Source organism: Dipodomys spectabilis, unplaced genomic scaffold, assembly GCF_019054845.1.
Source record: "Dipodomys spectabilis isolate Male_0828 unplaced genomic scaffold, ASM1905484v1 ptg000573l, whole genome shotgun sequence".
Taxonomy (NCBI): Eukaryota; Metazoa; Chordata; class Mammalia; order Rodentia; family Heteromyidae; genus Dipodomys; species Dipodomys spectabilis.
Genome location: NW_024871250.1, coordinates 577,001 through 603,347, shown reverse-complemented (window position 1 = coordinate 603,347; position 26,347 = coordinate 577,001). Strand labels below are relative to the sequence as shown.

Genomic DNA, 26,347 nt, shown 5'->3' with positions numbered 1-26,347 from the left:
GGTCGAGCCGTGGTGCCGCCGAGCGGGCTCGCGGGCCCGCCCGGGCCTGCCCAGTGCGCAGGCGCAGCGCTGCGCTCTACGCGCTCCCCGCCCGGCCTCGCCGCGCCGCGCCGCCCACGGACCACACAAGGCGGAGCTGGGGCGGGAGAACTTTATTAGGCTCGGCTTCCGGCCTCGGCCGCCCGGGGTCCGGGTTACGGGGCGCCCCCGCCACCCTCCTCGTCGTCTTCCACGTCGAGACCCGGGATGCCGCGGATCTGGCGCTGCAGCGCCCCGCCCAGCAGGGGCACAGCGCCCTCCTCCTCCTCCTCGGGGGGCGGCGGCGGCGGCGGCGGCGGGGACGCGGCGCCCGGGGCCGGCTCCGGGGGCACCGGGGGCGGCGCCGGCAGGCCCTCCGCCCCCGCCGCGGCCGCGCAGGCGTCGCCGGGAGCCCCCTCGTCCAGGGCGCCGCCCTCGGCCTCGTCCTGCTCCTTCTCCTCCTCCGGGCTGTCGGTGAAGGGGTTCTCGCCCTGCGGGGGGGGCGGGGGGCAGCGCTGAGGGGCGGCCAGGGGCCGGACCCGGAGGCTGAGGTCCGAGGACCCCGGCGCGAGGCCCGAAGGTCCGGTTAAACAGAGCTGTGGCTCACGTAGAGACCAGCCCTTCGGCCCAAGCCGGGGTCCGCGCGTGCGCGCACGCGCACAGTCACACACGCACACACGTGTCTCGGCCTCACCTTGAGATAGCGCTCCAGCTTCTTGCTGATGAGCTTGTTGTTGAGGATGCTGCGCGCCACCATGAGCGAGGACTTCTTGGACTGCTCCATCATGAGCTGCGGGGGGGCGGCGGGCGGGCGGGCTGGAGAGGCCGGGGCAGCGGGGCAGCCCCCGCCAGCCCGGCCGCCCTCACCCGCCCCCAGCCCCGCTGCAGAGCCCGGTCTCAGCCCCCTCCTCTGGCAGTCTGCAAGCATGGACTCCTGACTGGGACGAGCTTCTCTCCATGCACTGTCCTCCCCACCATACTCACTAATGTCACTGCTTCTAGACGCCTGCGTCTCTACTCCCGAATCGCAGGAAGCCCACTGACTTACACAGAACTCACCGGTGAGCCCGGCATGGGTGGCTCCTGCCTGTCAGCCTAGCTACTCACAAGACTGAGATCTGAGAATGGAGCCCTGGCAGGCAGACTCTTACCTCCAGTGAACCAACAAAAACCCAGAAGTGGAGCTGTGGCTCAAGTGGAGAGCACTGGCCTTGAGTGAAAAGCTCAAGGACAGCGCCCAAGCCCTTGAGTTCAAGCCCCAGGACCAGCGCACACACAAAAGGAAGAGGATTTGACAGTCTGCACTCCCCGCTGAGTCTTGGGGGGAGGGGGGGCCTCCCTCACTACACAGCCTCGGCTGGCCTGGAACTCTGACTGCCCCACCTCAGCCAGCGTTTTGCGTGCTGGGGTTTTAGAAGTACACCGCCACATCTGGGTTGTCTTGTTGGTAAAGATTTACCCCAGCATAGCATAGCATTTCTTCAGTGTTGTAATCACTTCCCGTTGATGAAAAGGAAGGTGAGGACGAAGCTGTTTTTGCTGGACCCTGAGCTCCCAAGAAATGGCTTTCCATGTCGCAAAGGCCATGCACTAGCCTCTGCTTTTCCCAGAGAGACTGTATTATTCACACAGTAAAGTCACAGTGTAGAAAACAGCCAGCATGGCACGCAAGCTGCTGACAAGCTGAAGACACAGTCGGAAGACACCCTGATCCTTGGAGAAAGCTCAGCTGGTCTACCTATTATCCTCCTTTCTAGGGGCCGAGGTGTACCCAGACAATTGCCTCCAGACTTGCCACACACCAAAAATAAAAACTTTCACAGGTTGGTGCTTTTGAACTCTAACCAAATAGCTTTTCCAGTTACTCTGAAATAAAAACAACAACAACAAAAAAAAACACCAATGCAGAAAAGCAACTCATGCTTCCTCTATCTGCACAGACACAAAGAGCTCTGCAAGCTGGTAGAGTAACCGCACAGCAAGACCAAGGCCCTGAGTTCAAACCCCAAAAAGCAAAGCCAGTGATCTTTCTAGCACCCTGGAGGCGAAGGCAGGAGGATGGCAAGAGTTCCAGCCAGCTGAGGCCACAGTGACCCCATCGCAAAAACAAGGCAGCCAGGCGCCAATGGCTCCTGCGGATAGTTCTAGCTACTCCAGAAGCTGAGACCTAAAGGATCAAGGTTCAAAGCCAGCCCAGGAAGATTGAATCAGCAAAATGCCAGGATGAAGGCATAGCTCAAGGGGTAGAGTGCCAGCCTAGCAAGGAGAAGGTCCTGAGTTCAAACTACAGCACTGCAGAACAGATCAGCAGCAAGAACAAAATTAAAATCTTTGGAAATGTCCCAAAGAAAACATAGCAAACAGAAAAGTTACTATAAAAGCCAGTAAGAACAGAAATATTTGTATTTGAAACACAATCCTGCCTTCCAGTTCAGTGGGATAAAACTTCCCATGAGGAATAGGCCCAAGAACACAACCCACCCCCACTCCCAGGCCCCCACGCCCACCCTGGAGCTGAAGCTTCCTCCCAGGAGGAAGAGGATGTGCTATTTCTCATCCAGCTACCAGCTGCTGAAGCTAACCTCTGGGCAAGTACAACTGAGAGATGACAAATCTTTCCTTTTGTCCATACAAAGTCCCCACCACCACCGTTCCTCCCCCCTCCCCCCCCCCCTCCAGGCATAGCATTCTGGGAATAAGAGAGCCCAGACAGCCCACAAAGGGAGACTATATACAGCCCACACATCTTCCCCTATCTGTCTTCTTTCAGAGAAGAGCATCTCCAGAGCCTGGGTGCAGAGATCCTGTGGGCTTATGACAGTGAGCTAGCAACTATCCAAAGGGATTGCCTTCACCCCCAAGAAAGGCCAGTGACTCTCAGAACAATGGAGGAGCCAACAGCAGTGGCTCACGCCTATAATCCAAGCTACATAGGAGGCTGAGACCTGAAGGATCATGATTAAAAGCCAGCTGGGGCAGGAGAGTCTATGAGACTCCAACTCCAATTAACCAGCGAAATGCTAGACTGGTGGCATGGCTCAAGTGGTAGAGTACCGGAAAGCTGCAGGAGGCCTAGAATTCAAATCGCAATACTGGTGGGTGGGTGGGTGGGTGGGTGCGCGCGCGCATACATACACACACACACACACACACACACACACAAAATGGTGGGTATAGAAGGAGCCCAACATTTGTGTGATTCCCGTTACACAAAATTACAAATGTAGCTTCCATTACGAAAGAAACAGGAGAGAAGTATTTGAAGAAGCTTAGAGTGGTGCTACATGCCTGCTAATCTTGCCTGGCTACTTGGGAGTGGCGACAGGTGGATCACAGTTCAAGGTAAAGAGTTAGCAAGATGGCTCAGTGGTAGAGCGCTTGCCTTGCATGCACGAGGCCCTGGGTTCATTCCTCAGCAACACATAAGCAGAAAAAGCCAGAAATGGTGCTGTGGTTCAAATGGTAGAGCACTAGCTAGCCTTGAGCTGAAGAGCTGATGGACAGCACCCAGGCCCAGAGTTCAGGCCCCAAAATCAACAAAAAATAAAAATAAATAAATAAGCTAGAAGCCCTGTGTTCGAGTTCCAGTTCTTTAAAAAAGAAAAGGTAGCTGGGTGCAGGTGGCTCATGCCTGTCATCCTAGCTACTCAGGAGGCTAAGATCTCAGGACTGAGGCTCAAAGTCAGCCCAGGCAGGAAAGACCGTGAGACTCCTATCTCCAATTAACCGCTAGAAAACCGGAAGTGGCGCTGTGGCTCAAGTGGTAGAGCGCTCACCTTGAGCTGAAGAGCTGAGGGACAGCACCCAGGCCCAGATTTCAAGCCCCATGACTGACAAAAAAAAAAACAAAAAAGAAGGTAGTTGAGGGGGTTGGGGGGCAGGTAGTTCATACCAGTAAATCCTAGCTACTCAGGAAGCTGAGATCTGAGGATCCTGTTTCAAAGCTAGCCTGTTAAGAAAGTCCATGAAACTCTTACCTCCAATTAAATCACAGAAAAAGCCAGAAGTGGCACTAAAGTTCAAGTGAGAGAGTGCTGCCCTTGAGCAAAAGGAGCTCAAGGACAGTGCCCAGGCCCTGAGTTCAAGCGTCAGGACTGGCAAAAAGGAAAAAAAAAACCAAAGGTGTGGGCATGGTAGTTCACACCTGCAGTCCCAGCCACACAAGAGATTTAGGAAGGATTGTGGACTGAGGCCAACTTGGAGAAAGTTGGTGTAAGACCCTATCTGAAAAATAAACCAAAAGCAAAAGGATTGGGGACATGGCCCAAGTAGCATAAACAAGGCTCTGAGTTCAATCCCAAGAACCAAGAAAAATGAGAGAAGGAGGGAAGGAGGGAGGGAGTGGATGGCGGATTGGAGGCTGGGGCCGCAGGTGGGTGACAGCTAAACAGGGTACAGATTTCTTTCTAAGGTCATTCTTAGGACTCAGAAGATGGCTGCAAAACTCTGTTATCAACTAAAAAACACGAGAGTGTGTCCATCTTGAAATGGGACAATTATAGAGTACTATTATATCTCAGTAAAGCTGTTGCTAATACAGCGACTAGAAGCTTTATTCATTTTTAGACTCTGATAGTTTTTAAACTGTAGTTTAAGAAAAAAAACCCTCTGTAAAGCAACTACTGCAGACGTTCCTGGGTATTTTCCATCACGGTAGTTCTAACTCCGTGTGAGCTCCTCCTTGCTCCTTCCCTCTCAGATGGGTTTCTTTGGCTGATGGCCAAGCCGCTCTTTGCCCCAGGCCTGAGCCGGGCTGTCTCCCATCCCCGTCCAGTCCTTCGCCCCCTCCTCACAGTGACCTCCAGGCCAGCACTGGCCTCACCCCCATGTTCCTCTTGCTCACTCCATTTTGTTAGCATGAGACAGGGCCTCACTATGTGGCTCAGGCAGGCCTCAAACTCCAGCTCCTCCTGCCTCAGCTTCCCAAGTGCTGGGATTTCAGGAACGCTGCACCATGCCTGGCTCTCCTCCACAATGTTAGCGCCAATTCCACTCCGATACCAGAGCCAGACCCCAGCGCCAGGCCACATCCACAGTTCCTGGCCCACGCCAGCACTCCTCCTCTCCATTCCCAGCAGTGGCCTACCTCCCTCCGCAGGCGCCGGAGGCCCTAGTGTGACATCGACACCCGCCAACAGCATCTGCACTGCAAACCTCTCAGTGGCAAACCCATCTAGCCACTGGCTTCTAAGCACACGGCACACTGATCTGATCTTTAAGTCAGTCCAGCTCCCCGTCTCTTTAGCCCTCTCTCTGAAGTTACCCTGGCTGCACTGGCTCCCACAGGAGGGGAGGGAAGGGGGAGGACCCTGCAGCCACTCACCCTGCGGTTCCGGTTGTGATCCATGGTCTTGAGGTGCTTCTGGATGATCCCGAACTGCATGGGGATGAAGAGATCGCAGGCCGCACAGTGGGCGGCCTCCACTTTCCTCACAAAGTGCTCCATGGCGATCTCTGGAGGGAGGAGCAGGAGGAGAGGGAGTCAGCCCTCCTCCCAGGTGCTACACACACCCAAGTTTAGGAAAAAGAAACCAATCAGACCAAAGCTGGGCACCAGTGGCTCAAAATTATCATCTTAGCTACTCAGGAGGCTGAGAGGATTGAGGATCAAAGCCAGTCTGGGCAGGAAAAATCCATGAGTCTCTTATCTTCAATTAACCTCCAAAGAGCCCAAAGTAGAGCTGTGGCCCAAGTGGTAGAACACTAGCCTTGAGTCAAAAAACTAAGGGGCTGAAGGCTGGTGGCTCACACCTGTAATCCTAGCTATTCAGGAGGCTCAGATTTGAGGATAGCACATGGTTTGAAGCCAGCCCAGGCAGGAAAGTCCACGAGACCCTTATCTCCAATAAGCCAACAAAAAAACAGAACTGAAGCTATGGCTGAAGTGGTGGAGCACTAACCCTGAGCAAGAAAGTTCAGGGACAGTGCCCAGGCCCTAAGTTCAAGCCCTAGGATCAGGCCCTGCGTTCAAGTCCTGGGATCTGCATAGATCTGCACAGGTGCATTAGACCAATCCTTCAGCTCACCCTGACCCTTCTACTCCGGCCTGTGGCCAGGAACAGGAGGCGTGCCAGAGCCCTCCACAGAGCAGCAGAGCAGCAGAGCAGGGTGGGCAGCGGCGGCCCTGCCTGGCGCCAGCCGGGAACCGCCTCACCTTGGGTCAGGTCCTGGTCCCGATAGATCTGTTGGATCAGACCATCAAGATCCTCCACGGTTTTTCGGAGCTCCTCTGTCTTCTTGGTTTTGTTGGTGACGTACTCCTGCAGGGGACACACAAGGTCACGCGCTGCCCTGCGTCCCCAGGGCCCTGGAGCGACGGACGGACCGACCACAGCCACGACTCACCTGCAGGAAGTCGGCCGTCTGCTTGGGCAGCTTGGTGCCCACATACTTAAAGTGCTCCTTGTGGAACTTGCTGTCCAGGTGGCTGGCCATCTCATCCTCGTAGAAGGTCCGGTATTTGCAAAGAGAGCACACGAACTGGATCCTGCCACGGGAGGGAGACGGGAGGCTGAGGCAACACAGGGTCTCAGGGGACGGCGCCGTCGCTTCACCCAACCCAACTGCAGGCCTGAAACACAGGCCTGCTCCTGGACCTCTGGGTGACAGTAGTCCCAGCTGGGACCTGGAGGGTGGGGAGCAGAAAGGGCCGGAGGCTGCGGTTACGGCAATGGAGGGGGCAGGGGAGGAGCTCTTGCTCTTGCTTCCCACGGGCAGGAGGCCGAAGCCCCAGGCAGCAGCAGCTGCAACAGGCCAAGGAGTCGCTGGAAGGTTGCTGGAGGGTCTCTACTGAGGCCGAGCTTGCGCACTTGGCCCAGCTCAGGGGGGGGCCAGAAGGAAGGAAGGAAGGAAGGAAGGATGGAGGCCCTGGCGTGCAGAGTGAAGAACGCAGTCCCGAGGCAGGGCCCGAATAGGTGCTGCCATCTTCCTTTCTCGGGTCTGTGGGACTCAAAGGCCCAGCCCATCCTCTGCTCGGAACGCTTGGGGGGTGGTGTCGGGAGGGACGGGAGACGAGCAGGCCTGGGCACCTGCCGCCTCATCTTCCTCTTCCAAGAAGAGACCAGTCTGAGCTGGCAGGAGGGCGCCGGCCCGGCCTGCCAGGGGGCAGCCTGGAGTGAGCGGGCGAGGTGCTCTCGTCTGGGCCTGGTGTCCACAGCAGAAGCCCGGGGTCTAGGGCCTGGGCTGGAGCAGGCCGCCATGACAAGGGGCGGAGGAGGCCAGCTGCCACCGCCACCGAGGCCTCGGGACGGGTCCCTACCTCTGCCGGACGTCCTTATCTGGGCCACGGGGTCAGCTTTGTCTGAAGAGCCCAGGGGCCGGGCGCCGGCGAGGCTGAGGAAGGTCCAACAAGAGCAAGAGTCTGAGGCGGAGGAGGAGGAGGAGGAAGAGGAAGAGGAGGCAATCGCCAGTGCGGGAGCCCTGAGGGCAGACAGACCCGACACCAAGGCGCACGGAGGGCTCGCTCGGCCGCAGACGGCCCGGCTGGCAGCGCGCGCGCGGCAGGCCCAAGGCGCCGCAGCCCACAGCTGCTGCTGCCATCTCTCCTGGGCACGGCGGCGGCCTCCCGGCAGCTAAAGTTGGGGTGACACAGGCGCCTTGGACCTTGAGTCTCTGACGAGCTGGCCCCCTCCCTCGGGGGCATCAGGCCCCCCGTGAGTGACCGAGCGCCGTAGCTTCTGGGCAAGGGTGCCGAGCCGTGTCGGGTTTCGGGCCACAGATACCAGCAGTCGCAAGGCGGCCAGAGGGGCAGGGGACGAGGTAGGCCTGGGGAGCAGGGCCTGGTGGGAAGCAGGGTCCATGCAGCCCCCAGCGGGGCTGAGCAGCTAAGAGAGGCTGGCCGAGAGAGGCTGGCCAAGAGAGGCTGGCCAAGAGAGGCCAGAGGGCGGCGCGATGGCAGAGAGATGGCCCTGCTGTGCTGAGCGCAGCCCGGGAGCGACACAGAGCCACAGGGACGGGGCGCTGGTTACCTTTCCACCATGCGGTCACGCTGCCGCTTCTTCTGCTTGTCCTGGCTCTTCTTGGCAGCCTGTAGCTTGCGCTTGGCCTGGCTGCTCTCATCCTGGCTGGTCAGGGCTCCTGTGGGAACAGAAGGGCTCCGTCACCAGCGCGGCTCTGCCAGCTCAGGATGGGCCCTGCGGCCTCTGGCTGCTTCACCCGCCGCCGTCCACTCCAAGGGTCCATCTGAGAGCAGCTGTCCACGCGAGGCCGCAGGCCACGAGCACGGTTGGGTGCCCTGCACTGGGCAAGAAATGGGTTTGGCCTAGGCCCCCAGAGACGGGGGGGGGGGTTACACACTGAGCCCTCCGCTCTCCAGGACACCCTCACTCTCTGCAGAGTGGGCTCTGGGGGAGGGGGGGCCTGGAAGGCAAAGACGAGGCCACCTTGCTAGGGACACTGGCGCGTGTGGCGGGATGCAGGGAGGCCGCACACGTGGCCCTGCCCACCCCCCACCGGGCACCGCGGCAACAGTGGGCTGAGGCTGGATTTACTGTTAGGTACCTGCTGGCGCTCATCACTCAGGTGGGGGGACACGGACTCCCAACAGGGGCTGGAGAGGCGCTAAGGGAGAGGACACGCAAACCAGAGCCGTAAAAACTGCACCAAGGGTCCCAGCTCGGACACCAGCCACTGAGGACTCGGAAGTGGGTGTTACTGAGGGACCAAGGGGCGGGGGGGGGGGGGGGGGCGTGCCTGGGGTCCCCCACGCTTTTGCCTGCAGCCCCCACCTGAAGGTACACAAAGGTGCTGGGCAGGACTGCCACCATCCACACGCTCTGCCTGAGATGTGGGGAGCAGAGTGGGGGGAGAAGCAGGGAAGGAAGAGCCCCTGCCAGCACACACCCCGTCCCACAGGGATGTCCCCAGCAGGCCACACAGCGCTTCAACCCGGCCCTTGGCTGGCTCCCGCCCACCCAGTACTCAGGCCCAGCACCCAGGAAGCCCCGCAAGACTCACCCTTCTCTGAATCATCCTTGCCATCTTCTCTCCCATCCTCTTTTCCCTCCTCGTCCTCTCCTTCCTAACACACAATGTGATAGTCCCACTTTAAAAGGCGGACAGTTGACGAGGTCTCTAAAGACAGCCCAGGACAGCAGCCTCCCTCCTCCCAGGACCCGGCGTGCAGGGGCTCACGGTCCCGTTTCCCCCAAGGGACGCAGGCCCCTGGTGAGTGGTCTGCCCCCCTCCTGGCACTGCCCCCTACCCCTACCCCCCCACCCACTCCGCTACCCAAGCCAAGGCACCCCAAGCCCCGGGCGAGGGCACCGCCCTCCTGGGCCCCACCGCAGGGAGCAGGGAGGGAGGCCAGGGGCCACTTACTCGAGAGCTTTTCTCCATGGGTTCAGTGCCTTCCGTGCCCTCAGCGGCCTCCCCCTCGGTGCCCTCGTCTGTAAAGGCAGAGGAGCCGACTCAGGGCGGAGTCCCGCAGGGTGGGGGGAGAGCAGGGGGCAGGCCGGGGGGGCGGGGGTGGGGGGCGGGGGGGGGTGAGGGGCAGGGGAGGGTGAGGGGCAGGCGGGGGGTGAGGGGCAGGGGGGGGGGGTGAGGGGCAGGCGGGGAGGGGGGCAGGCCGGGGGAACAGGCGGGGCAGGCGGGGCCCTCCGCTCACCGTTCTCCGAATCGCTGTTGTCGGAGCAGTCCGTCCTGGTGGCCTTGCTGTCCGGCTCCTCAGGACTGCCACCCTGCTTTCGCTTCTTCTTTTTCGTCTGGGCCACAAGGAGGACGGGCGGTCAGGAGGGGTGGCCATGCGCTCGCCCGTGGGGCCACAGGGGCCTGCGCCCCGCCCACCGGGAGGCTCCGCCCGCCGGGAGGCTCCGCCCGCCGGGAGGCTCCGCCCACCGGGAGGCTCCGCCCACCGGGAGTCAGCCCTGGCCCGCCGCCTAACGCACCCGGAAGTCGGCCGTGGTCCAGGTCTTCCAGGTCCGCCTCATCTGCTTCATGCCATTGCCAAAGCCAAAGCCAAAGCGGGCGCCGCCCGGGAAGGCGCCCCCGCCGCGCATGCCCTGGAACATGCCGTACTCGGGGATGATGTTCTGGGAGAAGAGGGAGGGCAGCCGGGAGGCACCTGGCATGCACTGGCCCCGGGCCCCCATGGGGTCTTCCCACATGCGCCCATAGCCCGAGGCCATCGGCCGGCCGCTCCGGGCATCCCGGGCCCAGCCCTGAGCCCTCGGACCGAAGGAGTCGCCGCCACGCATGCGGAACTGGTCGCGGTAGGCGTCATACTGGCCCTCATAGGCCATTTCCATCTCAGGGTCGAGGTCGCCATAGTCATAGCCCGACCGGTAGAGGTCGCGCTCACCCAGGACGGCCCTCGTGTCACAGGCCTCATAGGAGTCATATCTGCAGAGGGAGGGGTCCGTCAGCCAGAGGCCAGCCAGAGGCCAGCCGACCGCTTCTGCCCTCTGCTCCCCCCAGACCTGGGGCAGTAAGCCCGGCTCCAGCACCCACCCCGGCCCTGCTGCAGAGGTTCAATGATCAGCAGTGCCAAAGTGCAGCGTCCAGAATCAAGGAGGACCTCTCATAGGCGACCCACTGCCCCAAGCTTGAACGTAGCCTTGCACCAGCCAGGGCCTGACCAAGGACCCAGCTTGGCAGGGAGACACTACTCCTGCCAGTTTCTGGGAGAAACAAGGCCATCCCACAGCCAGTCACAGTGCCCAGAGCTGCTCTTCAAGTAGAGACAAGTACCCAGCACAAGGAACGCTTAGCCATGGTGGTGGATAAAACCCACAGGAGGCCCGGCACCGGTGGCTCAAGCCTGTAATCCACAGAGGCTGAGATCTGAGGATCTGAGGATCACAGTTCAAAGCCAGCCTGGGCAGGAAAGTCCATCAGACCCTTATCTCCAAATAACCATTAGAAAACCGGAAGTGGTGCTATGGCTCAAGTGATAGAAAACGTGCCTTGAGCTGAAGAGCTGAGGGACAGCACCCAGGAACAATGCTAGCCTCATCCCCTATGACTACAGGAACCCTCAAAAAAGCACTGTGAGAACAAAGTTTATAAACCCTATATTCAGCTGCAGTGTAGGCCCACACCAGGGCTCTCAGCTAATCTCAAACAGGAGAGCTGCCTGAGCAACAGAGCTAGGCCCTGTCTTAAAAAACTGGACCAGGATCTGGGGGTTCATGTCTACAATCTGAGGATTGAGGTTAGAAGCTAGTGCAGGCTAGTCCATGGGAGTCTCATCTCTAATTAACTACCAAAAAGCCAGAAGAGGAGCTGCAGTTCAAATGGTAGAGCACCAGCCTTGAGGTAAAAAAGCTCAGAGACAGTGCTCAGGCCCTAAGTTCACCCTGGCATCAAAAAAAAAAAAGCAAAAAAGACAGTACCCAAGCCCCAAATTTAATACATACACACACACACACACACACACACACACACACACACACACACAGATACACAGAACCATGATCCTCCCTATTCCTGCCTCCTAAGTAGCTGGGATTATAGCTGTGAGCCACCCACTCCCATTAATAAGGCCCTTGAATGTGGCTAGGAGATGCCACATCGGTGCCACCCTTTGTGTGGAACGGCCCAACCTGCCAAGGTTGGTTCCACCCCTACACCAGTGCCAATCTGTCCTGCCCTCTCTGGGAAGCGAGGGGTATCTGGACACATTGCTTTTGGGGAGCCATGCTGTGTGTGCTGAGAAGCCAGCCATGGGGCATGGATAACAGGCCTGAGGACCTCAGTGCGAGCACGGGGTGCTGAGAGGCCCAGAAGCAGACACAGTGCTCAGGGCTGTGAGCACCACCAGGCCAGACCCACCCTGGCGCCAGCCGCCCCCGCCCCGCCCCCGCCGCCCCGAGGCGGCCTCCACTCACTCACCTTTCCCCACCAGAGCCGTACATGCTTCCTTGCATCACGTCAGTCTCCAAGTGCGGCACCACATCTAAGCGCTGGTTAATTCTGGATAAAACGGAATCGGCACTGGCGCCACCCGAGGCACCGGGGTTGGCATTTGTGTCAGAGCCGGACACTTCCCAGGAGTGGGACGTGGCCATACCATACCCATAGTTGGTGGCGCTATCCTGGCCATAGCCGTAGCCATAGCCATAGCTCTCGTAGCCTGCGAGAGGAAAGGCACACGGCGTTACACCGACAAAGAAATACGTGTCTTTTGTCACTAGACAAACTGGGGGACTCTAGCTACCCAAAAAGGAGTAAGCATCTCCCCAACAGGGACACCCAGAGCCCCCAGCGATGCCAGGCAGTGGCAGACCAGAGGAGAGCAGGCGCGGGGATACTTGCCTCTGTCTGTCCCAGAGTTCCAAGTTCCATATCCTACAAAAAGCAGAAAGGCAGCCGCTCGACCCACAATTCCTCTCAGTACCACGGCGTTTCACTGAGCTTCTCTCAGTACCTAATCCATGGCCTATGGCCTCCTGACCTTCCCATAACTAAGATGTCACTCACAGTCGGCAGCAGTGGCTCATGCCTGTAATCCCAGCTACACAAGAGGCTGAGCTCTCAGGATCAGTGTTCAAAGCCAGCCACCAACAGGAAAGTCCATGAGAGTCTGATCTCCAATTAACCACAACAAAAGCCAAAAGTGGTTCTGTGACTCAAGTGCTAGAGCACTAGTGTTGAGCAAAAACAGCTCAGGGACAGCACCTAGGCCCTGAGTTCAAGCCCCAGAATTGACCCATAAAAAAAGCAGAAATGGAGCTGTGGCTCCAAGTGGTAGAGTGCCAATCTCCAGTGAAAAAGTGAAGCCAGAGCGTAACGGTCTAAGTTCAAACCCCAGGACTGGCACACACTCACAAAAAAAGATGCCCCCACATGGAATGCCACCACACAGTCACAGCAGGCCACCGATCTGGTGACCAGCTCTGAGCAGCTGGTATTTGAGTTTCTACATTCCCCCTTTGAGGAGATTCAGTTATAAGATGACCTGCCCACCCCTGGCTAAACAGTAGTAGAAAGAAGAGGAAAATGGCTAACAGTATGTATTAGCGCACACACACACACACACACACGCACACACACCAGCCTTTATACAAGAACCCTGGCAGAGTCTATGTACACACTGAAATCATGGCATCAATTCTCTCTCCTGAACCAGCTGAAGCAGAGAAAGGACCATGGGGTCCTCCAAATGTCTGCCTCCACAGAGAAAGCCAACGTGGCTTTGAAGTGCCCGCTATGCTGTGCAGGGCGATGTCATAGAAGGATCTGGAGCAGAAAGTAAACACAGGCTGGCTTTGATCACCACATACTGGAAGAGCTCCTTGCTTCCGGATAATAAGGCTGCTGAGAACCAACAAGGTGCTGCCCAAGTGGAAACTGCACCGCAGACATGACACAGGTCCTCCCCAGAGGACCACGTGGGGATAAAGGACCCCTTTCTCCCAGGATTTCTGGTGAGACTCCTGGTTGCTTCCAGTGCCACACCATGTCTGCTCTGCAGACACATGCACGATGCGCTCGCCTCCAGGCATGGGACCAAAGTCAGTAAGAACCAGAGGAGAAAAGCAGTGCAACACGGGCTTTGAAGCACACACCTGCAATCCCAGCTACTCAGCAGGCTGAGAGCTGAGATCAGGGTTTGAATCCAGCCTGGGCTGAGAATCCCATGAGACTATTTCCAATTAACTACCAAAAAGCTGACAATAGAAGTGTGGTTTAGGTGGTAGAACACCAAGTCTCATTACTGACTCACACACACACACACACACACACACACACAAAGCGCACACGCACACACACACAATCAGAACCCCCCCCCCCACAGGAACAACTATCTAGACCCCAGGCTCACAGCCTCACAGCCTTGTGCACACCAGGAGTGGTGCACACTGGGATCCAGAAGGGAGACAGGACTGGACAGGACAGTGCAGGCAGACTCTTCAGGTGCTGCTTGTGGGGCCGGTTCCTCGTCACCCCAGCTTCCACAGCAGGCTGGGCAAGCACGGGAAGGAAGGGTGGGCATGGACTCTCAACAGCACTTGATGCTTCAAGATCAGGCATGCGGCTCCTGTGCCAGGGCTGCCCCCAGCAGTCAGGACTCCCTGGCTGGCAAGCCCTAAGTCCCTGAGACACTCTCTAGCTGAGAGCACTGCCTCCCCCCCCCCCCCCCCACCAGGAAGGCCTTTCTAGGCTGGCATTTTGGACTCCAAGAAACCTGCCTCTTCTGAAAGAACATCAAGTCACTTCTGTCTCCTAGAGGAAATGAAGTCATGGTTGGCAAGAGGAATTTTAAGAACAGAGTTGTTTAAAGGAAAGGAAAAAGCCAGGTGCCAGAGGTCATGCCTGTAATCCCAGCTACTCAGGAGGCTAAGAAATGAAGATCACAGTTCAAAGATAGAAGAAGCCAGAAATAAAGCTGTGGCTCCAAGGGGGCAGAGTGCTAGCCTTGAGCAAAAAGCTCAGGGACAGTGCCATGGTGCCCAGGCTCTGTGCTCTAGCTCCAGAACGGCATCAAAAAAATAAAAAAAGCCGGGCGCTGGTGGCTCACGCCTGTAATCCTAGCTACTCAGGAGGCTGAGATCTGAGGATCGTGGTTCAAAGCCAGCCCGGGCAGGAAAGACCGTGAGACTCCTATCTCCAATAAACCACCAGAAAACCGGAAGTGGCGCTGTAGCTCAAGTGGTAGAGCGCTCGCCTTGAGCTGAAGAGCTGAGGGACAGCGCCCAGGCCCAGAGTTCAAGCCCCACGACCGGCAAAAAAATAAATAAATAAATAAATAAAAAGAGGGCTGGGAAGGTGGCTCCACAGTAGAGCGCTTGTCTTGCATGCATGAGGACCTGGGTTCAATTCCTCAGCACCACATAAACAGAAAAGGCCGGAAGTGGTGCTGTGGTTCAAGTAGTAGAATGCTCGTCCTGAGCTGAAGAGCTGAAGGACAGTGCCCAGGCCCAGAGTTCAAGCCTCACAACCAACAATAAGTTAATTAATTAATTGATAGAAAGAAAGACAATGGCAGATCATCACAATAAGCAATAATTATAGGCCAAAAATATAATTTAAGGACAAAATTTAAGGATAATGGCCTACCTGCTGAGAAAGACAGCACGTGGGCATTAATTTATTAGGCCTTGTGCAGCAGGAGGAAATGCTTAAACCAGCAAAATAAAGCAGGGCACACAATCCTATCCACCTATAAATTAGTCAACAGCATAAAACAGGTAGGCCAACAGATTAAATATTAAAATGGTCAGATCTAGGCTGGCCCATTTTTTTTTAATGTATATAAATACTGTTACCTTGTACTGTCAGCCAGAAGGGAAAGCGAAACATTAAAACAATGGTCTACATTAATATATATATAATATATATATATATATATGGGGCTGGGAAGGTGGCTCAGTAGTAGAGCACTTGCCTTGCATGCCTGAGGCCCTGGGTTCGATTCCTCAGCAAAAAGAAAAAAGCCGGAAGTGGTGCTGTGGCTCAAGTGGTAGAACGCTAGCCTTGAGCTGAAGAGCTGAGGGACAGCGCCCAGGCCCAGAGTTCAGGCCCCATGACCAGACCCCCCCAAAAAAATATGTGTATATATATATATATACACACACACATATATGTGTGTGTGTACATATGTATCACCAGGTGCCAGTGGCTCACACCTGTAATCCTAACTTCTCAGGAGGCTGAGATCTGAAGATCATGGTTTGAACCCATCCTGAACAGGAAAACTGAAGATTCTTATCTCTAACCACCAAAAGGCCAGAAGTGGAGCTATGGCTCATGTGCTCAGGACACCACCCAGCCCCTGAGTTCAAGCCCCAGGACTGGCACTCAAAGAAAAAAGGGCCGAAGGAGCTAGTCTTGAGGGATAGAAAGCATTATTGTGGCTGGCCCAGGGGAAGCCCTAGCTATTCAAACGAGCCACCACATTCAAGCCCCACAACCGACCAAAAAAAAAAAAATCTCAAATGAGCCACCAGACCATTTTATGAACATTCATGGTTAGTAAAAGCAAGACAAAATGATAGGAGTACTGCAGGAGATCTAGAAGGCAGAGCTCCCTCCCCCGCCAGGGCCCCCACTTACCATAATCACAGGTGGGCTGAGCACTGGTGTCTGAGTATGTTGACTGCAAAGTAGTTTCAGATCCCTGGACAAAGCCTAAACATAGGCACAAGTGGTTAATCTCCCCAAGCAAGCCACCGGAAAATGACTAAGACTCCCTTTGTATGTACTGGCCAGCAGGCCCTCCCTCAGCTGGCAAACTACCCAGGTCTTCTAGATCAATCCAACATTTGAATTAGATCTCTACTACATACTTAACAATGGACAGATGGGCAACATTTACCTTGTTACACCAGAAGGGCTCAATTTGTGTGGGTATGGGTGTGTGTGTGCACATGTACGTGTGTGTGTGTGTGTGTATGTGTGTGTGTGTTGGTTTTGTGGGTCATACTCCAGGGTTTGAACTCAGGCCCTGGGCACTGTCCCTGAGCTTTTCTGCTCAAGACTGGCACTCTACCACTTGAGCCACAGCTTTACCTTCAGCTTTATGCTAGTTAACTGGGGATAAAAAGTTTCACAGACTTTTCTGCCTGAGTTGGCTTGGAACTGTGATCCTCAGATCTCAGCCTCCTGAGTAGCTGAGTTTACCGGCTGAGCCACAGACACTCAGTTTGATTCCATTCTATTTCCATCTTCACAACACATTTACATTGACAAGGAAGGCTATGATTTAAGTTGTTACACTGGAGTGGCTAAATGATTTTGTGGAGGGGATGGGGTAAGTGAATATACAAATCACTGTCAGCAGACACTGGTGGCTCACGCCTGTCATCCTAGCTACTCAGGAGACTGAGATCTGAGAATTGAGGTTCAAAGCCAGGCCCGGCAGGGAAGTCTGTGAGATTCGTATCTCCAATAAACCACCAGAAAACTGTAAGTAGAGCTGTGGTGCATAGTGATAGAGCGCTCACCTTGAGCTCACCCAGTACCAGTGGTCCAGACCCAGTACAAATGAGCCCCACAATAACTGAAAAACAGCCAGAGAAGTTACTTTCAATTGAAACAAAGATGAAGGTGCATTTTGAAACAATGTTAACACAGATAATACTCTACATCCCCTTGTATCAACCCAAAGAGAAACTCTATCATATAGTTTCCCATTAAAAGGTAGGGTTGTTCTGTTGTGTTTTGTTTTGTTTGGGGGGGGAGGTTGCTCTTGTTTTTTGTTCTAGGGATTGAACCCAGGACCTTGCACAAGCAAGGCAAGCGTGCCACCACTGAGCTACATTCAGTTATTTCTTAAACGTAATTATTTGGGCTGGGATGTTAATATGGAGATAAGAAGTAGTATACCATATGGCTTCAATCTGAAATGTAAAATGCTCCTTCAAGCTATGAAAGCTACGTGTGCAAGGTAACCAGGCACCGGTGGCTCATACCTGTAATCCTAGCTGCTCAGCAGGCTGAGAACTGAGGATCTCTGTTCAAAGCCAGCCCAGGCAGAAAAGTCCCAGTGAGACTCATGTCTCCAATTAACCACTCAAAACCCTAAGTGGTGCTGTGGCTCAAGTGGTAGAGTCTAGCCTTGAGCAAAAAGAGGCTCAGGGACAGCCCCCAGATCCTGAGTGCAAGCCCCGCAATCAACAAAAAAGAAACGAATTTGGATTTCATGCATAAAGATGGGTCTCACTCCCAGAGCCATCCCATTTAGTTATATATAAATACTGAAGAAAAAAAACTAACTTGGAAATCTGAGTCCTAAGCATTGGGATGAGGGATCACAATCTGCAGATAGCTAAGATGCTGTCTCTCTTCTGTCAACCTGCTTTTCCACTTAGATAAACCTCTTTCAACTATGGAAAATTTGGACCTCTAAGACTGCTTATAGGCTGTGTACCAACCAGTGGCTCACATCTGTAATCATAGCTACTAAGGAGGCTGAGATAGGAGGATCACATTTGGAAAGCCAGCCCTGGCAGGAAAGTCTGTGAGACTCTCATCTCCAATTAATCACCAAGAAAAGCCAGAAGTGGAGCTGTGGCTCAAATGGTAGAGTACTAACCTAGAACACAAAAACTCAAGGACAACACATAGGCCCTGAGTTCAAGACTCAGGACCAGCTCAAAAACTAAAATAAAATAAAAAAAGAAAGTCTGCTTAAAATAGACTAACACCAAAGTCTAAGATCTAATTTAGGGGTGTGGGGGGAGGGGTGTGGGGTGTGGCTTAGAGCTTGAACTCAATTACTTGCTGTCTTTGAGCTTATTGTGCTCGAGGATGGTGCTCTACCACTTGACTGCAGCTCCATTTCTGGCTTTTGGCTGGTTAATTGGAGATGAGTCTTGTGGACTTTTCTGCCCAGGCTGGCTTCAAACAATGATCCTCACATCCCAGTCTCCTGAGTAGCTAGGATGACAGGTGTAAACCATCCACACCCAGTAGAAGCCCAAGATTTTATTGTTGGTGGTGGTCATGGGGTTTGAACTCTGGCCTGGGTGCTGTCCCTTAGCTCTTCAGCTCAAGGCTAGCGCTCTATCTCTTGAGCCACAGCACCACTTCTGGCTTTTTCTGTTTATGTGATGCTGAGGAATTGAACCCAGGGCCTCATGCATGCAAGGCAAGCGCTCCACCACTGAGCCACCTTCCCGGCCCAACCCTGAGATTTTAAAATACTTTTTTAAATGATTTTGCCTTTGGCGCTGAATTCCGACAGAGAGGCAAAATCTGCCACTTTCCATTAGTAGTACCTTGACCTGAAAATTAAGCTTACCCTGAAAATTAAAGCCCAGACTCTCCAATAGGTTCTTTACAACAAAAACAATTAGCACCCATTCAGGTGGGCATTCTCATATTTGCTGGCCAGCTAACTTCATCTCATAAGATATAGCAAAAGCCAGCACCATAGGCCTGCCCGCAATCCTCGCCATTCAGGAGGCTGTACAGCAGCTTCACAGGGAGCCTCCCATACCTGGGGGAAGGGGAGAACAGAGGAGAGAACACCCAGCAAATCTACTGAAGCTCAGAATCCAATGGCTCTCTCTATTCGGTCCTTCCTGTATTAATATCCAGTTCCACAACAACTCCTGGGCCAGGTCTTTCTTCTCCCCTTTGCAGCTATTTTGAATAAATTCTTATCTGATTCATAAAGCGTCTTCTGCTTGGTTCTATTTTCCAGCCTGATCTGCTCTAGGTGAAAAAAACAAACCCTGGTTGGTTCAATAAAGGGTCAAGACCATGGATCGATTCTGCAGTGCAGCCCCCCTCCCCTCGAGGGAGCCTCCGTCCATTTGGGTTTTTGTGGGTTTTTGCCAGTACTGGGACTTGAACTCAGGATCTAGGCAATTGTTGCTTAGCTCTTTCTCCCAAGACTGGTGTTCCACTTCTGGCTTTTTGGTGATTAACTGGCAATATGAGTCTCATGGACTTTCCTGCCTGGGCTGGCTTTGAACCATGGTCCTCAGATCTCAGCCTCCTGAGTAGCTAGGATGACAGGCATGAACTGCCAGTCCCAGGCTTTTATCATTGTTTTTGCTCAAAAATGCAAAACAGCAAAACACACCTGTCATCCTAGCTACTCAGGAGGCTGAGATCTGATGATCGCAGTTCAAAGCCAGCCCAGGCAGGAAAGTCCGTGAGACTCTTATCTCCAATAAATGACCAGAAAACCTGGAAGTGGTGCTGTGTCTCAAGTGGTAGAGTGCTCACCTTGAGCTGAAGAGCTCAAGGAAAGCACCCAGGCCCAGAGTTCAAGCCTCATGACCCACCTACACACACCAAAAAAAAAAAGTAAAACCATCTCTAGTTTTCTTCTTTCTTTCCTTTTTCTTTGAAGGAACAATAGGATCATTGGAAATGGGTCAGGTGGCCTCCAACCCTGACCACCTGAGCCAGGACAAAGGTGCTGGTCAGCCTGAGATGGCTTGGGAAGACACTTCTCTCCTGAGTACTACAGCAACCAGGGTAGCCACTGAGCTGGGGGGGGGGGGGTGGCATGCGATGTTTAGCATTAGTCTGAGGGAAACCAGCCATGTTGCCACCCCACAGGGAGACTCCTGTGGTAAAGAACCAGAGCCAGCATCAAATCTGCCAGGCACAGATGTTTGAGTCACCCCAGGGTGGGGCTGCCAGCACCGGGCCAGCTTTCTACTGACATCCTAAAGGCAACCCGAGCCAGAGACGCGCAGCTACAGTAATGTGCATTCCCTACACGGAGACGGACACTGGGCGAGAGCAAAACGGCTTCCATAAATAGACTGGCAACATTTCAGAACCTTTGTTTGAAGGCCAGATTCTAGATTTTTATCTGCTGTTTTCCTTTTACCCCTTGATGCTAGAGATAGTCTCTTTTCCCAAGTATAAATAAAGCAACTGGGTTCAAAAGCTAGACCAATTAACAATGAGATACATTATCTTTATCATCATTTATGTGAAAGAATAATAGCAATGTTCGCCTCAAAACTTATCCTTAAAGCAGTTACCTGAAAGATTATTTTAAATGCCTTAGAACTTAGCAGTCTTGTGTGTTGTTTCTTCCCCCCGCCCCCTTGCAGTGCTGTGATTTGAACCCAGGTTCTCACAAGTAACAAGCAAATACTCCCTGCAATAAACCCTCAGCTCCAGTCTGCTTCATTTTTTGTTTTAGATTTAACAGAGGGTTGACCATTCCATAAGTCACGTAGTGAATACTTTTCTCTTGGGACAATGTCATCCCTCCCCTTGCTTGCTCCCAGTTTTTCCCTCCCATCCCCACCCACAAATTGTATACTTCATTTTCAACATGGTGTCTACTGCGTACCATGAGTGCATTTGTTTGTTCTTTTGTGTATGTGGGGGGGTGGGGTCACAGGTCTTGAACTCTGGGCCTGGGCGCTGTCCCTCAGCTCTTCAGCTTAAGGCGAGCTCTCTATCACTTGAGCCACAGCGCCACTTCCCATTTTCTGGTGATTCAATGGAGATCAGAGTCTCACAGACTTTCCTGCCTGGGCTGGCTTTGAACTGTGATCCTCAGAGCTCAGCTTCCTGAGTAGCTGGGATTACAAGTGTGAGCCGCAGGCCCCCCGCTGTTTTTGATTTTTAAGACAGGTTCTTGCTATTTAATCCAAGCTGGCCTCAAATAGGATTTCCCCTGGCCTCTTCCTCCTGAGTGATGGGATTATAAGAGTACACCCCATTCCTGGCTTCCTGGTTGGAAAGAACCATATTATAAAGCTATTGTGGTTTTCAGTTTATTAACATCAAGGAAAAACTAATCATTATACCTCATTAGCTTGACCCAGCAAATCCAGAATTACAGCCCACAAGATCTGGAGCTGAAATATAAGCTTGGCCATTAGCAATCCCTCTAATTCAGTTTCCTCATCTATAAAAATAAATATTCCATTATTAAGATACCCCAAAGAGGACTGGGAAGGTGGCTCAGTGGTAGAGCACTTGCCTTGCATGCATGAGGCCCTGGGTTCGATTCCTCAGCACCACATAAGAAGAAAAAAAAAGCTGGAAGTGGCGCTGTGGCTCAAGTGGTAGAGCACTGGCCTTGAGCTGAAGAGCTCAGTGCCCAGGCCCAGAGTTCAGGCCCCACGCCCAGACCAAAAAAAAAAGATACCCCGCAGAGGGGCTGGGAAGGTGGCTCAGTGGGAGAGCGTTTGCCTCACATGCATGAGGCCCTGGGTTCGATTCCTCAACACCACATAAACGGAAGTGGTGCTGTGACTCAAGTGGTAGAGCGCTAGCCTTGAGCTGAAGAGCTCAGGGACAGCGCCCAGGGCCAGAATTCAGGCCCCATGACCACCACCACCAACAACAACAAAAAGATATCCCAGAGTGGGGAGCTCGTGGCTCACGCCTGTAATCTTAGCTAATCAAGAGGCTTAGATCTGAGGATCATGTTCAAAGCCAGCCCAGGCAAGAATGTCCACGACTCCTAGATCCAATTAACTTCCAAAAAGCCAGAAGTAGAACTGAGCTCAAATAGTAGAGCACTAGCTTTGAGCAAAGGAAGCTCAATGACAGTGCCCAAGCCCTGAGTTCAAGCCCCAGGACCAGCACAGAAAAAAAAGAAGAAGCCAGGCACCAGTGGCTCATGCCTGTCATCCTAGCTACTCAGGAGGCTGAGATCTGAGGTTGTGGTTCAAAACCAGTGGGCAGGAAAGTTCATGAGACTCTTACCTCCCATGAACATGGCACTGTGGCTCAAGTGGTAGAGTGCTTGAGCTGAAGAGCTGAAGGAAGCACCCAGGCCCTGAGTTGAAGCCCCACGACCGACCCAAAAAACAAAAAACAAAAAACATATCCACAGCATCCAGCCTTGGGTTCACTCAGCAGTATTGTCTCTAAATACTATGAAATTGCTGGGCTCTGGATGCCTAAGCCTATCATCCTAGCTACTCAGGAAGCGCATAATTGAGGATAGCAGTCAGAAGCGAACCAGCCTGGGCAGAAAACTGTGAGATTCTTAACTCTACAAATAACCACCAAAAAGCCAGAAGTGAAGCTGTGGCTCAAGTGGTAAGAGTGCTAGCCTTGAGTGAAAAGGTAGGAACAGCATCTAGGCCCAGACGTCAAGACCCAGTACCAAAATAAGTTCACAAATACTTCAGTTCCTGGTGAGGACTTGGAATTACATCTTCATTTCAGAAGACATTAACAGTAGTCCTACCAATTTTCGTCTAGAACCCAGGCATGCTACAGCAGGACTCAACACAGATGTCCAAGCTCAGCACTGAAGCTTGGGGCCAGTGAGTTCTTTGGTGGGGCTTGGTGGGCCCAGAAGGATGCTAAGCAGCATCCCAGGCCTGTATCCACTAGACCCCTACCCCCACTCCCAGAAGAGACACTAAAGCGAGACTCCTGCCACTATTATATATCCTGAGGAGGGAGCTGAGAAGCAGGTCAATTTGCCCTGGATTGAGAACCACCAGGATAAGGAAAAGCTGCTAGAAAAACTGGAGTTTTTGACCAGGGGGGCTGGAGCAGGGAAGGTTGGCACATAAAGGGATCAATGGAGGAGCCCAGAGCTTGAGCTCTGAAGTCTTTTTTTTTTTTTTTTTTTTGGGGGGGGGGGAGGCAGTACTGGGACTCGAACCTTGAACTCCAGGCTTGGGTACTGTCCCTCAATTTTTTTTTTTTTTAAACTCAAGGCTGGTGCTCTTCCAATTTAGCAATACCTCATCTTCCAGCTTTTTTTTTTTTTTCTGGGTGGTTAACTGGAAATAAGTGTCCCACAGACTTCCCTTCCCTGGGCTGGCTTCAAACTGCAATCCTCAAATCTCAGCCTCCCTGAGTAGCTAGGATTACAGGCGTGAGCCACCAGTGTGGGGCTCCATTGTCAGTCTTGAACATTCTGAAATAGAATGCAGGTTACCCGGCAACAGCATCTATGCAAGCTTGAATACCTCCAGCCAAGGGGGGAGGCCCAGTGGGCTGAGCTGGTGGAGGAGCTTCATTGGTTACAGCCAAAGCAAATCCAATCGGCCTTGGCAATTCACCCAGGGATGATTCACAATCACACTAGCGTACCTTCCCCCTCCCCTCTCTCCTCACCCACCTTCCTCCCTCTCTCTCAGCCCAGATCCCTCAACAGTCAATTCGTGCCTCAGGGGTTTTGTTTTTGTTTTTTTCCTCCAAAAGCTGCTGCAGAGCGGGCTATCTTTATTCTCTCCAAATTCTATTTGGATCTCTTGCTTTAAACCTCACCACTTCCCAGAGGCCTCCACGACTTCTCTCTAATGGATCAACCCCCACAGAACACTGATCCCCCCCCCCCCCCCCCCGCCCCAGGCCCTCAGAATACAGCCGCACTGGTCTGCTCGCCCCGGTCTGCCCAGCCCCTGACACGGATGAGTGTGGAAATCCAAGTCCCTCCTCGCCCCGCCTCGCTCGAGCTGGGTCCTCAGGGGGCCGCAGGATCCCACCCGGAGGTCAGAGCCCTCCCCTCACCGCCGCTCCCTGCTCTGAGGTCAGGGGACGTCGGCGAGCCCTGCCCCGGCCCCACGCAGGGCCAGGCGGACACCCCACGAGCCGCGTCTGTTGACATGAGGCGGGGACCCCCCCGCACTTCCCCAGGTGCCCAAACCCGGGGCCCCGCGGCGACGGGAGCCCGAGCCCTCCCGCCAACCCCCAGGCGCCAGCGCGGCGGGCCGAGGGCGCCGCGGCCTACGGGGCGCGACCCCCGGGCCACCAGCCCGCGGCGCCATTTTGTCACCGCAGCCGGCAGTGACCCGGACGCCCAGGGACGGGTGGACAAGCCCCGGCCAGGCCCAGCCCGCACCCGCCCTGCCCTCCCCAACCAGCCACACTCAGAGCGCGACCCCTGCCCGGCCCGGCCCACCTGTGTAGCTCATGGCGGCGGCGGCGGGGACGGCCGGACGCTACACCGAGAACGACAGCGGAGGCTCCGGCGTCTGACGCCTCGACAGCCGCAACAATCCCTGGGCTCCCCCGCCCCTACACACATTCCAGCCCCGCCTCCCGACCGCATTGGCCAGTGAGAGTCACGGACTTCACAGCTATTGGGTTACGTCGTTGTCTATCGAGCCCGCCTCGTCATACAAGTGGCTATGTGTGCTGCCAATCTCGTGAGGTTCCCGCCCTGTCCTCCCCGCCTTCCGTTATGCTACACCCGCGCTGATTGGGCGAGAAAAGTCAGCGGAGAGATAAAGGGGGTGGGGCTAGGCGCTACGGGGAGGCCCGAGGCCCAATCCCCAAACCCGGTGAGCCAGCAGGACTAACAATGCCTTGGGGACCCGCCAGAGGGAGCCGAGACGAGGACACAGGTCACCCCGAGTTCTGCGACCCGGCCAACCCGGTCCAGGTTTCTGCACTTTACCTCCAGCTGCAAAACGAGCAAATGCTGGAACGAGGAAGCCGAGACTGCTGGGCTCACTTGCAAACACTGCATGAACTAATGTACGCAGCCAGCCAGTCGGGGAGGGGGGAACCAGGGTTTGAACTCAGGGCCTCAGGCCTTCGCTTGGTGGCTTGCTTTGAGCCACCTCAAGCCCTGCTTTTTGCTGGTGGTTTTAGAAACGGAGCCTACCGGATTTTCCAGGCCCCAGCTGCTTTCTCAGACTGAGTAGCTAGGATTACAGGATGGCAGCTGGCATGTTTTCTTAATAAGAAATGATCAGTCAGTTGGATGTGAGCTCAGTGGGTACACGTGATGTTCTAGTAATATCCCCAGCATTGCCACACAAAAAGTAATTTGTATATGTATATGGTAAGTTTGTGTTGTAAGTCTATGTATATGGTAAGTTTGTTTTGTATTATATATTACCTAAAATGCTCTTGCAAACTTACAAGGGACTATTAAAAAAAAAAATCTGAGCATGGTGATACACTCTTCAGCTTTTCCAGAGGCTGTCAGGATAGCAAGTTTGAGCACCTGGGAAATTTATTTTAAATACAGGTTTCAGGGCTTGAAGGAGGGGGTGCTCCCTGGGCTTTCTCACTTATGGCTGGTACTCTACCACTGGAGCCACAAATCCAACCAGCATTCTGCTGCTTGAGAGTTGTGGCGTCTCAAGGACTTTTCTGTGCAGACTGCTTTGAATCATGCTCTTCCAGGCATCAGCCTCCAGCATAGCCAAAATTAGAGGCATGAGCCACTAGCACAAAGTATTTAATGAGCCTCCCCATCACAGAATAAGATTAGAAAGGTCTGGGCTTTCTAGCTCAGTATGGAACACTTGCCCTAGTATGTGGGAGGCCCCTACCCAGCATAAGGAAAAGATTAAACACTCAAGAGAACAAACTATTCATGTCTTGTTGACGGTCCTTGAAGTGTTCAAAGACGAACTTTTTTTTTTGTCCATCATGGGTCTTGAACTCTGGGCCTAGGTGCGGCCCCTCAGCTCTTCAGCTCAAAGCAAGCACTCTACCACTTGCGTCACAGCGCCACCTCCAGTTTTCTGATGGTTTATTGGAGATAAGAATCTTTTGGAGTTTCCCTCCCTGGGCTGCCTTTGAACCAAGATCCTCAGATCTCAGCCTCCTGAGTAGCTAGGATTACAGTTAGGAGCCACTGGTGCCCAACTTTGGAACTTCTAAAACCAGCTTGGGTCATGATGGACAGGAGATCCTGTGATGGTATGGGGGCAGGGCAACAGTATGATTGAGCACTCGCTTAGCATGCACATGAGTGTTCCTCCTCCACACCACGAAGAGGAGGCACTAGGGGTAGTCGATAAGTATCCTCCCTGCGTGTGTACAATAATTTTTTCTTTTATTCTTTTTTTTTTTTTTTGGGGGGGGGTCCGGTCATGGGGCCTGAACTCTGGGCCTGGGCGCTGTCCCTCAGCTCTTCAGCTCAAGGCTAGCGCTCTACCACTTGAGCCACAGTGCCACTTCCGGCTTTTTTCTTTTTGCTTATATGGTGCTGAGGAATCGAACCCAGGGCCTCATGCGTGCAAGGCAAGCACTC

General features: G+C 54.1%; 1 protein-coding gene across 2 annotated transcripts; it reads right to left on the bottom strand.

Moving 5' to 3' along the window:
• Positions 1-137: 137 nt before the first annotated feature.
• On the bottom strand, positions 138-24,362 carry Akap8l (A-kinase anchoring protein 8 like). Of its 2 annotated transcripts, XM_042670697.1 has the most exons (15): positions 24,257-24,362; positions 16,012-16,086; positions 12,271-12,303; positions 12,031-12,088; positions 11,848-11,928; positions 9,903-10,356; positions 9,623-9,719; positions 9,337-9,404; positions 8,974-9,037; positions 7,986-8,094; positions 6,364-6,505; positions 6,173-6,278; positions 5,342-5,472; positions 713-808; positions 138-509 (listed from the first exon to the last, which is right to left on the bottom strand). In XM_042670697.1, the coding sequence occupies exons 1-15, from the start codon at positions 24,267-24,269 to the stop codon at positions 195-197; spliced, it is 1,842 nt and encodes a 613-aa protein (XP_042526631.1). In that variant the 5' UTR covers positions 24,270-24,362; the 3' UTR covers positions 138-194. The 2 variants fall into 2 exon arrangements, with proteins under 2 accessions (XP_042526631.1, XP_042526630.1); XM_042670696.1 differs by having other exon boundaries at positions 11,848-12,088.
• Positions 24,363-26,347: the final 1,985 nt, after the last annotated feature.